We start from the raw sequence: 19474 nt of genomic DNA, 5'->3' as shown, positions 1-19474 counted from the left end.
AGAGGGTATGTTCTTACAAGGATAATTTTTTATACCGCCATTACTCGCTGACGAGTATTTGACACGCATCAGAAGATGGTCACGCAAGGCGTTTTCTTTCATGAGCTTTTCTGTGACTGAAAAGCCCGATACGTGATGTTATCTGTCTACCGCACTCCAGACATTCAAAAATCTATAATAATTTTTTATACCTTTAAAATCACTTCTACAGATATTTTTCTATTTATTATAAGTTTTTAAACAAGTTGATTTTTTTTATTTAAATCCATGATTAAATTAAATAAAAATCCGTAGATTTAAGTCAAGTTGACTTAAGTCTTTGCACCCTGGTCATAAGGGCGATCATTTTGGAAATATAAAATTTTTAATCGCGTTTTTGCTTTTATTGCAGGTTTCCCCATGAAATGTGTCACCCTAGAGTAACATTTATTTCGTGGGTTTTTTTATTTCATGGATAAGAAGAGCCATTATTATACCATGTGCGTCGCAAAAGTGGCTCAGCTCTATAGCTTTTTTATTTTTTCGGTTGAGAAAAACGAGATTTGGTATGTTAGTATATGACAAATTAGTATTAATAATTGACGTATTCAAATGTTTTTGGTCACTTCCTATTTCACCCGAAATGACTACAACTTTTGATTTTTAAATGGCACTCCCGGTATTTTTTTACTTTATTCTATACAAAATGACACTCTCGATAGAATGACATCATATATATGTCAACTTTTGACATTTTCACATATGGTTTATATGAATTTGTACACTGCGGTCATATCGACAATTTGTCTTGAAATATTAAGTGTGTGGCACCAAATTATTTGTAAAAAATGCTTTTCCAAATATGCTAACGAGCCACCCTTGTTCCATTTGCAAAAATTTAGATATGATTAAAAATACGTTTTGAACATACTTTAACCGGTCAGAACAAGACACGAAAAACATTGTGCATACTAACTTATCATAGCAATAAAAAGTAGCTATCTTTACGCTGTCATAAATTGCAAAAATTAATTAACCTTTATCGTTACATATAAAAAGCATGTTATAATTAATTTTCTACCTTTGTATAATTATTTCCTACGTAGTTTGGTCTGTGTTATTTTAGTTTTTTTTTTCACTTGATTGAAACCCCGAATTTAATGGTTATTTTTAAATAAATATATTGTACCTAAATGCATATAACAGAAAACATGTAATGTGTTATACCTATATCAGATTAATTAAATATCTGGTCATTAATAACGTAGTATTAATAACTATAGCATTATTAACCATATTTCTGTTTAGTTACGTTTATAATTTAAGCCGCCAATTATTATTTTTTCATGTCGTTAAATTTCAATTAGTGCATCTTAGAATAGTGTCATTCAGATAAGATATATTACTGTAACATGTTAATTTTATTGTATTTTGAACATAAGGTTCAAATTTAATATATGCATAGAGACGGCTGCTTCTTGCATATTTTTCTTTGCATTACAATATAAGAAGAATGCTGTTTGTAAACCTGCCAGATTCCATATTCTCATATATCATGTAAAAGCCATAGAATAGACTGTAATAGGATTTAAATATTAAAGAAACCTTTTATTTGTTGGAGCCTAGTTGACATTTAAGATATTTTCAGCTTGTGTTTTCCATTAACTAAATACGATTATAGTTTTTTCAATATAATAAAATATTAATTGTGTTTGTAGTATATATTAATTGTTATAGAATACATGTTATGTTCTTGAGGAGACAAATAATATTGAAGAGCATTGAGTTATTCTCTATAAACTATAAAACTGTTTTTTTATAAACGACTTAGCTGAATCACGACAGTTTAAATAAAATAGTATATTATTCAACGAGCATATAATGGTGGCTGTTATTCACGCGGATGAAGTTTATGTTGTGATATGTGTGTATAAATCTTCCAAGTGAATAACAGCCATTATATGCGAGTAGAATACTGTACTTTATCCAGGACTATCAAAAAAATTTAGATAATATTAATAATATAAGTTTTTATTTTTGATGTCAAAAAAATATTGAACGAGTATAACGAGTAAGTAACATGGAAACGAAACATTGAAATTTTCTTTAACTAGGTAGCTAACTAATTTAGCTTTAACTGATTAAAACAAAAATTATTTATTTACATTAATGGTAATGTTTGACAGCTCTTGTTTGGAGTTTGGATCGAGATATCCGTGGAAGCGGTGAATAATGAAATCATTATTCACTAGTGAATATTGAATATTATTATTATTTCATAAACTCATGTATAATAATCAAATTATAGACGAGTCGTGGATAAACTAAATTATTTACTAAAAATTAGTCCGGTCGAGTTACTTAAATCCGTGTGTTTTTATTAGGAGGTCTATTTTTTATGATTCTAAATAATTTTTAAGGTGTTAACGTTGAAATTAAGCGTGGAAGTCGCTTCGAAAATGTTGGCGTTTGGTCGCTACATTAAATTATGTGTAAAAAAAAATAAAGGTGTAAATAAAAATAAGATGTTTCTTCTCGAAAATAGTAAGTAGCTAAACAACCTCGGATAGAGGATAGAGCTAGTAGAGCTCTATATTTGCCCCATTTAGGCTGTGTTTCGAAAATTCACAGTTTCTGAGATAGCACAGTTTCTGATTTGAAAGATTTCGATTATCGATTTTCTGGGTATACTTCTTTGAAAAAAATCTTTTTTTTTAATTTATTAACTTTTTCCATTTTTCTGACCTGGTATGATTTAATATAAATAATAATTTCTCACCTGAATGCAATTTGATCCCCTTTTTAGGTTATGTTATTTTGTTTGTTTGTTTATGTTATGTTGTAAAGAATCAGTTTGTATTTTTTTCTCACCCTGTATGTACTTTTTTGACGAACTGTGGATACTAATAATTTAACTAATCGATCTGCATCGATCCACGACCAAAAATCTTTATGTGAAAAAATCTCGATTTTGGGCAAGAAATTTTTTGGAAATTTTTGAAACGTAGTTTCAATGGGGCGATTGTAGAGCTCCACTAGCTCTATCCGTAGAGGCTTTACGGGTCGTTTAGCTACTTACCGTTTCCGAAATATGTATGTGCATTTTTGATATTGGCAAAATTTCAACTTCAAATCGTTTTCTACGAGTCCTAATGGAAATCTAAAGGTGCGTTCACACCGGCTGCGCCGCGCAATACATTTTTTTATTATGTACTTTTGAAGTGTATTTTTTTAGCGCGCACAAAAGTATATGTTAAAAAAATGATTTGCGCAGCGCGGAGCGGTTGTACCGGTGTGAACGCACCTTAAGAAACGAAAAATAGGCTGTGGGAGGGCGCCATCAGTCGTCTATCCGACGGTGCATAAATGGTTTCTTAGTTGAAGGGTTTGGGCGTCGATCGATGCAAATTGATTAGTTATTTTTGTAGTATACACAGTGTGTTAAAAAAGTAGATACTGGATAAGAAAAACAAATAAAAACGGATTTTTTTATTTTCGGATTTTTTTTAAACTACAACATAACCTAGAGACGGGGTCAAATTGCATTTCAACTTCTTACATTAACGTCTTCTAACCGTACCAGGTGAGAAAAGTGGAAAAAGTTAATAAATAAAAAATTTGATTTCTTTCAAAGAGGTATTCAGAAAATCGAAACTTGAAATCTTTCATGAACCAGTTAAAAATATGTAGGTGGCGCCCTCTACATGTATGAGTCATATTGACATCAAAATCAAATTTCTCATGTCAAAAAACTCCCAGACGCCAATTTTCATCCAAGAAGTAATAATAATATACTTCAGGAATTATTTGAAAAAAAATCAAAATGAAAATGAAACTTCTACACCCTGTATCTCAGAAACTAACCATTTAAGGTCATACATTTATATGAACTTTTTTACTTATTTTATCTACAGAATATGCTGCCGAAGTTTCCAGAATACAGTTCGGACCACCCTGTATTTCAAAACAGTTTATCAGAATGCTGAATCCTTAAATAATATATATGTTACGGTTAATGTCCGATATTCGGTTAATATCGACATTAGGGACTTATTGAACGTCGCTTAAGCATTTTGCCTTATTAAGGTTTGCCTTATTATGACAGGTACGCATGCGCAAAAGGATATTTTTAATAAGGGAACCTTAATAAAATACTGCCTTCCCTTATTTACGTCTGGTTACCGTAACCCGTTAAGGAAACTTTATTTCCCTTATTTTTAACATTTTTAACCATAACTAACTTTAGGGCGTTAAACATGAAATAAAAAACTATATCTAATGATCCTTTTTTATTGAAAAACTTATCATTAGAGCTAATTGTAGATGTTTACATGCCAAAATATTGCTCTAAATTTATGGGAGCAACATTGAAATAATCTGCCACCTGATCACCATAAAGGCATGTATGAACATTTGTTAATAAAACAGCCACTTTATATAACATCTCTACATCCTGCAATAGAAGCTTCTGATTCTTTTTAATATCAACAAATGCAAATTGCGTAATTATTTTAGAAAATCCCCATTCAACAGCTATTCTTAAGACCTTCATTGATTGGTTAAATTGTAACTGCTGGGCAGGTATGTTGTCGGGTGCTTCTGGAAATGGAGTAATTAATAACTCCAGTAGGCTATATCCTTGATCACCGAATAAAACAAACTTGTCTTCGCCAAAAACAGCTTTTTGTACAATATCGTCATTTTTCAATATTTTTTTTGTCAATATTCAATATTGTCATTTGCCAATTTAACGCGTCAGAAGTAAAGTTGCCCTCCAATAACTCATATATTTGACACAGAAAATAAGACATTCCTTACTAAAATAAGGCCTTCCCTTAATAAGGTATGACCTTAAACCATCATGTTCAATAACTCCCTATTACCCGGTTAATCTCGAGAATAACACAAAACAAAACAACCAAAAACAACACCAAACCCAAACATTAACCGAACATCGAACTTTAACCGTAACATATACAGGGTGGCGCCTCTCGTACGCCGCAGAGGCTCCAAGGAGAACGACAGTTTGTATTGAAATAAAATTTTGTGAGCATATGTAGGTTAATTCAGAGCACATTTTAAAAATATAGAGAGTTCTACAGGGTGTCCCCAAAAAAAGTTACATATCAAAGTTGTGTTTTTTTGTAATGGAACGCCCTATATATTAATTGATTTTCGGATTCTGGGCGAAAAATAAAGGTGAGTTTTATAAGAGCAATATATGACTAAAATGGAAGGTTTTTGACATATTTAATATTTTCTAGACTTAAAGAACAATTTTTAAATTACAATAAAAGCTACCTAAATTAGAATTTACCCGGTATAGCCTAATATGTAGTTAAATTAACTATAGTACTTTAAATCAAATTAAAACTTGATCCAAAAAGTTATACAGGGTGAGACAAAATTAATATTGAATATTGGTCACATTTAAAAGCATGTTACTCTTTTATTTTAAATGGAACACCCAGTATATTATTCCGATATTCAATGGAGAATTCATGTCTCTTCAAAATACTATTAAGGTTGTATACCCCTCAAACAAAGATTTTCCTAGATATTTTCATTTACATGATTTGATCTGAGTAGATCTTTATTATTTGATAAAATCTAGGTGGCTGTGATATGTCTGACGTTACTTCAACATACCTGTCTAATTAGTCCAACTTTAATAACTAGTTATCATTTTGTGTCAGTTAAAACAAAAAAAAGTCTCAGAAATTTGCTGTAATTGCAAACTTATCTTACATCAGAAAGAATTGATATGATTCTGTTGGTTGGTGAATGCAGTGTGCATTCACCAATTAAGAGAATACTTAAATGCTCCTGATTTTATCTAGTCTGGGGTTTTTTATGGGGATATGTTAAAGACAGTGTTTACAAAACCCGACCAACTAGTGTCGACAACATTAGAGAAATTATTGTAGCTGCTTTTCGAGGTAGAACTCCACATAAATGCCTTTTAAAATGGAAAGATCCTTTTGAAAATATAACCACTTTATGCAGTTAACAGGAAGGATTTTGAGCATTTGATTTCATCTAGCTAATTTTTGTCGCATAATTATAAGCTTATATCTAGTTTTAATTCTGTAATAATTAAAATATGTTTTAAACGCGTATCTTTTTATTACCCTTGTGTATTTTACTCTACAATCTTAATTCTTGTTAAATTAACAAAAGGTATATCACACAACCACCTAGATTTTTTCAAATATTAAAGATTTACGGACGCAAAATCATAAAAATTTAAATATCTAGGAAAATCTTTGTCTGAGGGGTAGGCAACCTTAATAATATTTTGAAGATATATAAATTCCCCATTGAACACCGGAAAAATATACTGGGTGTTCCATTTAAAATAAAGGAGTAACTTGCTTTTAAAAGTGTCTAATGTTCCATATTAATTTTGTCTCGCCCTGTATAACTTTTCGGATCAAATTTCAATTTGGTTTAACATACAATGTTTACTGTAATTAAATATTAGGCTATACAAGGTCAACTAAAATTTAGGTAGCTGTTATCTAAATTTAAAATTTACTCTTCATTTTCACAAAATGTGAAATATGTCAAAATCCTTAGATTTTAGGTATATGCTTCTTTAATAAAACTCACCTTTATTTTTTTCCTAGAATCCGAAAGTCAATTAATATATAGTGTGTTCCATTAGAAAAAACACAACTTTGTGTAACTTTTTTTGGTGACACCCTGTATAATTCTATATATTTTTATAAAATGCTTTCAGTGAACCTACATATGCTGCCAAAATTTCATTGCGATATAAACTACCGTTCTCCTTGGAGCTTCCGCGGCGTATGAGAGGCGCCACCCTGTACATACCCTATAATAAAAAAAGAAGGGCGCCAGGGTGGTCTTACGTTTTGTGTTTTATTTTTCGGAGCAGCCTATGTGTTATTTATTAAAAAGTGACAGAATAAGTAACAATTATTAAAAAATTCAAACACAGTTTATAATAGGGCGAATATAGGGCTCCACTAACAGTATCCGTAGAGGCTTCAGTGGTCGTTTAGCTACTTACCGTTTCCAAGAGGAAACATTTTTATTTACACCTTTTTTTCTGCTGGTAGGTATACATTAAATTCTAGCGACCAAATGCCAAAATTTTCGACTTCCGAAAAAGTAACTTCCACGCTTAATTTTAACGTAACACCTTAAAAATTATTTCGAATCATAAAAATGGCCCCCTAAAAAAATTCACGGGATTTATATCTCGACCGGACAAAAATCGACTACAACTTTTAGTTTTCTATTAACATCGTCCTCAAAACAAAACTGTTATTAATTAAAACTATATTTAATTAATAACAGTTTTGTTTTATTATAATCATTTTATGTAAAATAAATCTGGTCAGACATGATGGAGCCCAATCTGTCATCGACAGAATAAATAAATAAAAAGTATACTAGTATGTTGAAATGAATTGGGGGACCAAATAGGGAGTTAAATGTAGTAATTATATAATTATTTCGTAATTTTTTTATCCATGATTCATGTAGATACTTATTCTAAATGTTTATTTCTTTGTTGCAGGAAGTTGGGAGTATTATAGGAAAAAAAGGAGAAATCGTCAACAGATTTAGAGAAGAGGTAAGCTATTAATCAATTGTTAATAAATTTTTCTAGTTTTGCCATTTTAGTCCGGAGCAAAAATTAATATATCAGATGGGTCGTGTCCTGAGCGAATTGTCACAGTAACAGGATCAACAAATGCAATTTTTAAAGCGTTTTCGCTAATTTGTAAGAAGTTTGAGGAGGTAAGAGTTATATTTATTAATATGCTGTGTAGGTATAGGTAGAAGTTCCTTGTTGTATAAAGTACTGCAGTTATTTACATTTTGATGGTACGAGTATTTAAAGGGTTAAAATAAAAATGATGTCAAAAATGTTTATACAGGGTTGTTCACCTTATTCGACACGGAGTGCTGTAGCCAAATGATTAGATACATACATTAGAGAGGACTAGTAAAGAGACAATTTTAAATTATTTTCAGAAGCTACATAGTGTCCAAAATAAATAAAAGTATATTATATGTATATTATTACATTTTCAGTTTTTTGCGCTTAAAATAAAGGTAAATTTGATTAAGGTTTACCGCACTTTAATTATAGTAGAAGGAAAAGAGTAGTTGCACTCTCCCAAATATTTTCTGCCAGATTTTTGAATTCGGCAGATTGTAGCAGATTGCAGAGCGTTTCAGTTGAGTTCCGTCGGTCGACCTGCTAGGTTCGAGCGTTGCGTCCCAGCACAGAGACGTATTGACAAAAAATTATACAGAGTGTAAAAAATTATATTAAATAATTACTAGCTTTTAACGGCAATAACTTGTTTAATTTAAACGGAACACCCTGTATATTTTACGTGAATCAGATTTATGAAAACTTGAAGAGACAGGTAAAAATGGTATAATACAATTTGATAGACAATTAAATTGTGCATCTGATTCTCGTAAGATATACTGGGTATTCCGGTTAAATTAAACAAGTTATTGCCGTCTAATGCTAGTAGTTATTTAAAATAAATTTTTAGACACTCTGTATAAGCTAGTATGTATAATTTTTATTATTGCAACACAAAATTTAGTAAATAGAAAAACTTCAGTATAATATTTGATTTTAAAAACATAAATGCGCCGAGAGAAATTAGAAGCATTAAAATTGGTACTGTATTTTCACAAAAACGGTAAGATTAAAGTGCGGTAAACCTTAATTAAATTTACAGTGTTTATTTTAGTCGTGGAAACTAAAAAAGTAATAATATAGAATGTGTTCAATTTAAAAGAAATCCAACTTTGATATTTTTTATTTATTTGGGACACTTAGCTTTAGTAGTTTTCCAATGATTCCATCACTCACATTTTTTAAAAATCTAATCGTGTGGTTACAATACTCCGTGTCGAATCAGGTGAATGTATGTATACTTACAACATTTGAAGGGGTGGCTGCGCAATAAATAGCCAGGCAGCTCCATTTTAATAAATTTGTGGGAAATCGAAAAGGAGCTGCTCGGTTCTTTCTGCAAACCCATAGCAAGGCAGCTCCAACTAGCGTCGCCATTTATGTACTGTTATATTGAGAGAACTGTTGCAGGAAACGATTGGCCCATTTTTTTAAAGGGTAATTTATTAAAAATCTCATTTTTGAGAAAAGTGGAGCTGCCTGGTTATTGCAGCCACCCTTTCATTTATTGATTAATGAATTATGCTCAAGTAAGCTCAAAAATATTTATTAGACAGTTTACTGAGATTATTACTAAATGTTTGTCACCACTCTGACATTCATAAAATAATGTCGCAATTTGAAAACCTTCGATTATTATTCTACCTATTACTGATATTCTTTAAATCTATACGAACGTGTCATTAATATACTCGTACCAACAAATTAATTTAAAGAAAGATTAATTAAAGTACTTTATATCTAGGAACTGTATTAGGTATTAGAATGTACAGTCATAGTAAAATAAAATAGGGTACAAACCCTAACTTGCTAAATAAGTATATAAATAAATTGCATATTTTATCACAACCGGGTGAAAATAATAAAACGAGATTTGGTATATTAGTATATGATAAAAGTTAGAATTGATTGGCGTATTCAATTATTTTTGGTAACTTCCTGTTTCATCGGAAATGACTACAACTGTTAATTTTTCAATAACACGCTCGGTATTTACTTTATTTGATAGAAAATGACACTTTCAATAGAATGACATATCATATGTCAACTTTTGACACATTTGCTTTAAAAAATTGTATTTTAAATTTCCATTTAGAGTGCCATGGCTGTGTCAAAAACACTAATTTTTAATCAAGGAGCCTTGGAAAAATAGATTTGATCATCTAATGTTTTTCGTGTCTTGTCCTGGTCGGTTAAAAGATGCCCGAATCGAATTTTTAATTAAATCTCAATTTTTTCAAATGGAACAAGGGTGGCTCGTTAGCATATTTGGAAAAAACATTTTTTTTTTTCGAATAATTTGGCACCACAAACGTGATATTTCGAGTCAAATCGTCGTTATGAACCACATGTTACATTTTGAAATAAAGCATATGCGAAAATATCAAAAGTTGACATACGATATGTCATTCTATTGAGAGTGTCATTTTCTATCGATTAAAGTAAAAAAAATACCGGGGGTTTCATATAAATCAAAAGTTGAAGTCCGATGACAAAAAACAAATGAATACGTCAATCAATCCTAATTTATGTCATATACTAACATACCAAATCTTATTCTTTTATCTGAAAAAATACAAAGTTATAAGGGTGAGCCACTTTTGAAATGAGACCAAATACCAAGAATAAGTTAACCATAATTATTTCAAATAGGCATTAGGCATTGTTATTTATACTTTTATGTCGATTTAAATTGATTACTTCAAAATTGAATTATTTTGCAAAAATAATTAATAACGTGAAACCGTCTCTATAAATTGGATTTCTAATAATTTGACAGTTGTCATCCTACTGGTATTCATTTGAAATTTCATTAAATATTTCATTTAGGAAATCGATAATACAAACAATACATTCTGTTTTCATATATAAAATATGAAATGACGAAATGCTGGTTAACCAACGCCACACTAGTTCAATTATTACTCACTAGAAACTCATTTTATTATTAACTAATATAATTAGCAATTATTTTCCGAATAACCACATAGAGGGTAGAAATGTAGGTGTTATTTTTTTATATGTACTATACTCCAAAACACTTTATTTTGAAGGACAGAAGCGCGTTTCGCTAACCATGTTAAAATCTGTCCAACGAGTCAGGGAAGATTTCGACTTTTTTAACATGATTAGTAAAACGTGCACAGGGTGTACAGTGAAGTAACGTTTTATTTTGCTGTCGTCTCACCCAAAAGTCCCAACCTCAAGTGCAATTCCTGTAGTATTTCACAAACAATAATTAGTAGGTACAGAAAATTGGTCATATTTTAACTTATTTTGTTATGGTGGGTTCATACAGCCAAATAAAATAAAATAAGAAATAAGAAATTCTTATTTGTGCGCGTTCATACAGCCAAATAAAATAAAATAAAAAATGTATATTTGCTCATGCGCAGTACGATGGAGCTGGATAAAAGTTAAGTTTAATGATTGTTTATAGTAATTTTACTATTTATAGTATATTTTTATTATTTATTCGATGCATACTATATTATAAATTTATTCTTATGTAAAATTATAAAATAAATGAAATTCATATTGAAAAATTTGTAGGTTAGAATTAAGCGTGCGCAAAGTCGTTCTAACATAAAATAAAATAAGGAAGTTAAAAGATAACCAATTCTTATTTTATTTGTTATTTTATTTAGCTGTATGAACGCGTGTACGGTATCCCATATAACCAACCTTCTTATTTTATTTTATTTGGCTGTATGAACGACGACGTTTCCAAACGACGATGCACCACCCGGTAGTCACTTACCAGCAAAAAGTTATTCTATTATTTCTCTCGATTTTGAACCGATATCTGTTAAGTTCTGACATTTTTTTTCCTAGATTTAATACCTCTAACAAAAACCAGTCATAGAATAAATAATAAATAACATAAAATAAGCGCTGTAATGACAAACAAATCTACAGAATTTCAAATGTTTCCATTAAAACGTCAAACAGAACGGTCAAGAATGAGGACTTATGAAGTCGATTCCGCCCACCATGCATGAATACATGGATAGTAATATACTCTTTTCTTAATATTTTTATTCAAAGTTACTATTATAAATTAGAATGAGCATTTTTTATTTTTTTGTTTGACATTGCCTTATTTGTCAATTTCTTTTGACTTATATAAGGAACAATAATTATTAGTATGATATAATATACTATTTCAGCAGTGTTAAAAGACTTGTAATATCTGAATTTATATCAAACTTGACTCGTAGTTTTTAAATCTGTCTTTATCATAACTGTAAATGCAGTATAAATTCTTATGTATCATACACAGTTGAGTATTTGCAATACCATTGTCTAAACTAGAATAGGGTAGTAGCTTTTTTTGAATCATCGCACCCACCTTGTAGTTGTATTTATTTCTTGCCTCTCAATGTTGTTTAACTGGTGTTCCCCGCACACAGTGGTGTTCGCAGTTCCAGGACAATGCCAACAGCGGCAGCGGCGTCCCAAGACCACCCATCACTCTTCGACTGATCGTACCAGCCAGCCAGTGCGGTTCGTTGATAGGAAAAGGGGGCTCGAAAATTAAAGAAATTAGGGAAGTGACCGGAGCGTCGATTCAAGTAGCTAGTGAAATGTTGCCGAATTCAACGGAAAGGGCGGTTACTATATCTGGCACGGGAGAAGCAATCACGCAGTGTATATATCACATATGCGACGTTATGCTTAAGGTAAATATAATATATTTTCAACATTTTATTACAGTGTCACAGATACAGTTGGCATCATATGGGATTGTTTTCTTTAATGCTCTTGAGAGGTGAAAAAAATATTCCATCTAGATGGCAAAAACTGGTATACTTAATGTAAAATTATAAAAGAACCAATTTTTTCGTAGTTTGGCATATATCCTAGAACAAAAAAAATCTGGCAAAATAAAACACTGATTTACACAATACACCACTTTGCTTTTGCACTAAACGCGCGTTTTGTTAACCATATTAGCATCGTTTAATTTTTAATTATCTGCTGTGTGAATTAGTGTTTTATTTTGCTGTTATAACACCAAATGTAATGTCAGGTTAAATTCGAGTGGTAAACCGTTGACAAATTTCTGTACACTAATGCCAAAGTAATGCCAGAAATACAAATTAAATACCAAAATATCTCATATAATGCTAATTAATATAATTTAATATTTAATTTCGATTAGGTTAGGTTAATAATAATTGAAAGGCTTATTGTAATAACATGGTAAGCCACTCAACCGAAAATCAGTTTAAATAACTAGTATCTAGTGTTTTTCTTGCTTTTTATCCAAAAAATTTGTCAGATAAATACTTAGCGAGTTAAACTAAACTAACTCTAAAAATTCTCCAAATGTATACAGGGTTGTTCACGACATACGACACGGAGAATTGTAGCTAAACGATTAGATTTTTACAAATTGTAAGTTTTGGGTTCGTTGAAGGACTATTAGAGCTACAATTTAAAAATATTTTTACAAGATACAGAGTGTCCCAAATAAATAAAAAATATCAAAGTTGTACTTTTTAAATTGAACACCCTGTATATTATTACATTTTTAGTTTCTACGATTAAAATAAAGATAAATTTGATTAAGGTTTATTACACTTAAACCTTACCGTTTTTGAAATATTTTCAATTTTGTGAAATTGCTGTAAAAATTTTAAGACTTCATTTCTCCAAGTAAATCTTCCATAAAATAATATAAATAAATCCTCCATATCTTCAAATAAATTTTTAAACACTCTGTATAAGGTAGTACAATTTTTATTATTGCAACACAATCACTGATCAATAAATAAACTTCAGTAAATACTTAGTATTAAAAACTTTGATACCCTCGGAGAAATGAAGCCCTAAAATTTATACTGCAATTTCACAAAATTGAAAATATTTTAAAAACGGTAAGGTTTAAGTGTAATAAACCTTAATCAAATTTATCTTTATTTTAATCGTAGAAACTAAAAATGTAATAACATACAGGGTATTTCATTTAAAAAAATACAACTTTGATATTTTTTATTTATTTCGGACACTCTGTATCTTATAAAAATTCAACGAACCCAAAACTTACAATTTGTAAAAATCTAATCGTTTAGCTACAATACTCCGTGTCGTATGTGGTGAACAACCCTGTATTTATTAATAGTTAAATTTACACATTTTTTTCAAAATTGCGATATCTAATAATTCAGAATTATGGATTTGCGGCATATCATGTTATTACAATAAAATCATCAATTGTAAACTAATGTATATGTTTTTTAATTTTTAGTCCCCCCCTAAAGGAGCCACCATTCCTTACCGCCCCAAGCCCCAAGTCGGCGGTCCCGTACTCCTAGCCGGCGGCCAAGCCTACACCATCCAGGGCAACTTCGCCGTACCCGCGCACGCTGACGTAAGTACCCCTTTCATTTCTCCTCTCCTTCCCCCCCACCACGGCCACCCTCACCATCCGCTACTGGGCGGGCCCCCGTTGGCGGCTGTGGCCCCCCAGGCCGCCCCTACGGCAGTCTTCGAGCTGAAGAACGGACCGTTGCCGGCGCACGCCGCCCTTCCGCCGCAACATCTGCTGCCAGACGTAAGTTGATCGTATTGGTGACCCCTGTCGTGATTGCCCCCTCCTCTGTGATGACGGCTCTCCTCACTCTTTGATTGTCACCTGTGCCTCGTCCTAAAAAAGTACTACCCGCAACTTTACTGTAGCTAAGGAGTTGTTAGGAGAAACGATTTAAGTGGGGACGGCAACTTTGTACTGGTATATTGTATGTTTCGGATTAAAGGGTTTTAAAATTAATATTATCCGGATTTTTAACCAAATCCATAAATACATTAAATGACAGAAACAGAGAGCAAACAGCTTAAAATATAGGTGAGAACGAATGCAAGGGTCCGAGCTTCTAAAGGCAGATCATCTTTTTTTTAAATCGGGCACAAACGACTCGAGTACTTGGCAAAAATGTATTGTTGGCATAGACTTGCCATGTTGTGTGAGTGGTTTACTTGTGCAATTATTTGTCACTCTTTGTGTTAAGGCGGACTCTGACAACTCGTGTACTTGTACAAACATTTGTTATTGGGATTACTTGTCATGTGGTGTAAGGAGATTATTTTTATTTTCAATTATTTAAATCAGATGGGATACACAATGGCCAAATAAGAACGGACACTGGCTGTATTTCAGAAAATACTTATTATTATAAATTTGGGAATAAATTTCAATAATTAAATCAGCCTAACAATATATACACTACAAGAAATATATACACCAGTTGTCTAAGTTGGAGTAGCGCCAACATAATTCTAATTCATTAGAAAGGCAGCAAAGAAGACATCAGAAATTATAAACTAATAAGAATTTCACAAAAATAATAAACAACAGAACACAAAATACGGTAGATGCTACACAACCACGAGGAGAAGCAGGCTTTAGAAGCGGCTTCAGCACGATTGATCACATACATACGCTAAGAAAAACAAAAGAATACGAACTTCCATATACGAACACTAGCCGTAGCCTTTATAGAGTGTGAGAAGGCTTTGGACTCGATATATCCTAAAGCAATAATAAAAGCCCTAGCGAATCAAGGTGTTGACAGACCTTACATAGAAACTCTCGCCAATATACGTGTGTCCACGGATTGACTCCCAAAGAGGGAAAACTTTTTTATTCGTGGATTTATGAAAAAAGTTATTCTTCATAAAAACTCCTGCTTGAGCTTAAACGACCAACAGGCATATTATTTTTACAAATGTATATACCGAGTGTTAAAAAGTTTAAAAAATATGGAAAACGCTAAGAACAAAGTACTTGTATATGTAAAAATACGATGAAAAGTTATTAATAAAAGTTCTAGGGATTGAAAAACTACACCACGTTCCCAAATTTTATCTCACTACCTAAATGTACAGGGATTGGTAAAAGATTCCTCTCCATTAACCAATTAACCAATGGAGGCTCTAAAATAAAACTCGTACACGATGAATTATTAAACATTAGAAAACGAATGTTAAAACGAAATTAATTAACAATTAGAAAACGAATGAAAAATAAAAAAATATTGTTGCAAACAAATAATAGATAATAAAGGCAGTTTGTAACAATATTTTTTTTATTTTTCATTCGTTTTCTAAAAAAAATGTTTAATACTTAATCGTGTACGAGTTTTATTTTATAGCCTCAATTGGTTAATTTAAAAAGAGAAGTAAATGAAATTGCGTAAAGGTAAACAAGGATTTAAAAGTTATTCAAAAAAATTAAGTTAATTTAGAGTAAATGGTATTTTATATGGTGAGGAATCTTTAACCAATCCCTGTACATTTAGGTAGTGAGATAAAATTTAGTTACGTGGTGTAGTTTTTCAATCCCTAGAACTTTTATTAATAACTTTTCATCGTATTTTTACATATACAAGTACTTTGTTCTTAGCGTTTTCCATATTTTTTAAACTTTTTAACACTCGGTATATACATCTGTAAAAAAATATGCCTGTTGGTCGTTTAAGCTCAAGCAGGAGTTTTTATGAAGAATAACTTTTTTTTATAAACTCACGAATAAAAAAGTTTTCCCTCTTTGGGAGTCAATCCGTGGATACACTGTATATGTTGGAGGCAGATGCCGAAAATTAGACATATGGCGATTACAATTAAATATACCTACCTATATCCACAAAGTTACGCGGAAGAGTTTTGATTGCATTCGTTTCAACTTCTATGCGGAGGGTGTTAATCTTTTGTTGTTATATTATACCAAAAAAAGATTAACCCCCTGGCAAGTTTAGTATGAACAACTCGCCATATGTTTAATTATTTTGGACATTGGCCGAAATTTGGCATCTGCCTCCAACATATACAAAGATGGCAAAGCAAGAGTAATGATATATAAAACAACCCCAGAGTTTCCATCTGGCAAAGGAGTACGACAAGGAGACCCAATATCCCCAAAGCTGTTTACACAACAATACTAGAATAAATCTTCCGTCAACTAGACTGGACCAACAAAAGATTAAAAATAGATGGAAAATATCTTAACCATCTAAGATTCGCTGATAACATAGTCCTGATAGTACTGAAGAACTACACAAATTATAACGAACTAAATACAACCAACAATAAAGTCTCAAAATGAATTTAGCAAAAACTAAAGTAATGCACAACCAACTAGTAGACAGAAAAGACATTCTAGTAAATAACACGAAACTGGAAATAGTAGAAGGATGCATACAGGGTGTCCCAGAAATAAGTGCAAGTATTTTAAGGGGTGGTAGATCTCGATAAAAGAAACATATTTTCTCTCTAACGTTTTTCAAATAAGTCTAAAATAACGGAGTAGTTTTTTTAGTAAAAAAATATTTTTTACTAAAATTTTGAGAACCACTGGATCTTTTCTGGATTTTCTTTCTTGTAAATTTAATCTAGTACCTATGTTCCCATATTATCAAGAAATTGTTTTTTAACTAAAAACTAAAAAAAATTCCAAAAATTTTTTCAAAAAATTTTGAATTTTCAAATTTTTTATCGCGAGAAAAACCTTATAGGTATTTTTGTGGGATTAAACCATACTACCAGTTAAAATACTTGCACTTATTTCTGGGACACCCTGTATATTTGGGACAAAAAATACACAGCTCGGGATCTCTACTACCAGAAATCAACAGAAGAATTAAGTTAGTATGGAGTACTAATGGAAGAAAATCAATCATATTCAAGTCAAGAATGCCACTTTATCTAAAGAAGAAAACACTCGACCAATGTGTACTGCCCATATATTTATAACGTAACTATATCGACTCCAAACTGCACTCTGTGAAGCCGAGCCGGAATGGGTATATAAATATTCTGAGGGAATTTGCATAAGTCGCTTAGTTAGGCGTGTTCAAGCGTAGTACGCAAACGTGGATTTTGAATTATCGATCGGATAACTAGACCAATAAGACGCTAGACACTAGCATCCGCGATTCATTCGTAATGCTTCGTACAGTTTCGTACGGCTTCTGTTTGCGCTCCCGTTATACAATGGCTAATCCGACTAATCGATATTCGGAATTTTGGAGTTGTGCTATTGCGCCAGTGTCTGTCTAACAGAAGGACTTATGTGAAATATACATGGACCGGTTATCTAGTTGTCTCTGACTCGGCTTCAGTTTCAACCCATTGCAGGTATAGGTAACAATCCATATAGTTACTTTATAAATATATGGTACTACCAGTCATGATCATGATGAGACCATGATATTAAGAAATTAACAGGGATAACTTGGGCCCGCATAGCCAACAATTGGGAATGGTTGAGTAAGCTGAGAATGATGATGAATTAAATCAGTCAATAGAATTCGCGACCATAACAAAATATTTTCAAGTTTAAAAAATTCCCTCCAGTGTCATGGCTCGTCAGGAGGCTTTTCTTCAAATACTGTGATACGTTACGGGGTATTTTAAATATTGCCATTATAGCCAATAAAAAAATGCATTTTTTTGGTTTGGCGTGCTCTGCTATATATCATAACATAAAATGGTGGAGGAAGGTTAAACATGCTTTTTCAAAATAGGATTAATAGTTAATTATAGGTTACTCTGGTGTGCGTTAACGGAATTAAACTAAACTTAGGCTCGTTTAAAATAGCTTTTCTTCCTTAATTACCCACAATATAAATTTTGTCTCAACATATTTTACCGTTGTAGCTAGAGGGCGTTGTGTCACAACAGTTTTTTTAACGTCTTTACATAAAAATTTTAAATGTCATGATATACAGGGTGAGTCTTAAATAAGTGCAAATATTTTCATGGGTGGTATATTTCGACCCCAAGAACACGTCTATGAGTTTTTTTTTCGCAAAAAAAAAGATGTTGAAAATCGTGCAATTTCTTTTAAATTTCCCTGTATATTTTTCAAAAACTTGGTATAATTTCTTAATCTCTGATATTACCATACTTCTGGCTTTACTCTATGGTTACGGCACTAAAAGGGATGCAAATACGGAAAACGTCCGGTGACTCTCAAAATGTTTTCAATAAAAATCACTTTTTTAATTTTCAACTTAAATAATCGGTTATTTTGGACTTTTCTGAAAAACGTTAAAGAGAAAATATGTTTCTTTTGTCGAGATCTACCAGCCCTGAAAATATTTGCGCTTATTTAAGACTCACCCTATATATACAGGCTGTCCCAGAAATAAGTACAAGTATTTTAACTGGTAGTATAGTTCAACCCCAGAAACACGCATATGAGGTTTTTTCGCGAAAAAAAAATTGAAAATTAGAAATTTTTTGAAAATTTTTTTTGAATTTTTTTTAGTTTTTAGTTAAAAACATAATTTCTTGATAATATAGCAACATAAGTATTAGATTAAATTTACAAGAAAGAAAATCCAGAAAAGATCCAGTGATCCTAAAAGTTTTAGCAAAAAATATTTTTTTTTTGGAAATGTTCAAAGTAAAATAACTCCGTTATTTTGGACTTATTTGAAAAACGTTAGAGAGAAAATATGTTTCTTTTATCGAGATCTACCACCCCTTAAAATACTTGCACTTATTTCTGGGGTTTCCCAGAAATAAGTGCAAGTATTTTAATTGGTAGTATAGTTCAACCCCAGAAACATACCTATGAGAAAAAAAATGCTTAATAATATGGCAACATAGGTAGTAGATTAAATTTACATGAAAGAAAATCCAGAAAAGATCCAGTGGTTCTCAGAATTTTAGCAAAAAATTATTTTTTTGTAAATTTTCAAAGTAACTTTGTTATTTTGGACTTATTTCAAAAACGATAAAGAGAAAATATGTTTCTTTTATTGATATCTACCACCCCTTAAAATACTTGCA

The 19474-nt window shown here is 31.4% G+C and overlaps 1 protein-coding gene across 9 annotated transcripts in view; it reads left to right on the top strand.

The window, feature by feature from the left end:
* Positions 1–19474, top strand: part of LOC115886861 (poly(rC)-binding protein 3) — a 713764-nt gene that overhangs the window by 660907 nt on the left and 33383 nt on the right. For 7 of the 9 annotated variants that reach the window (XM_030906173.1, XM_030906174.1, XM_030906168.1 and 4 more), the window contains 4 exons: positions 7529–7585; positions 7636–7752; positions 12088–12357; positions 13929–14234. In XM_030906173.1, coding sequence (XP_030762033.1) covers positions 7529–7585; positions 7636–7752; positions 12088–12357; positions 13929–14234 — 750 coding nt within the window. The remainder of the gene's footprint in view (positions 1–7528; positions 7586–7635; positions 7753–12087; positions 12358–13928; positions 14235–19474) is intronic. The other 2 variants (XM_030906172.1, XM_030906171.1) reach the window with 1 other exon arrangement.

Source organism: Sitophilus oryzae, unplaced genomic scaffold, assembly GCF_002938485.1.
Source record: "Sitophilus oryzae breed Bouriz unplaced genomic scaffold, Soryzae_2.0 scaffold_499_pilon_pilon, whole genome shotgun sequence".
NCBI classification, from domain to species: domain Eukaryota; kingdom Metazoa; phylum Arthropoda; class Insecta; order Coleoptera; family Curculionidae; genus Sitophilus; species Sitophilus oryzae.
This window is presented reverse-complemented; position numbering and strand designations above follow the sequence as displayed.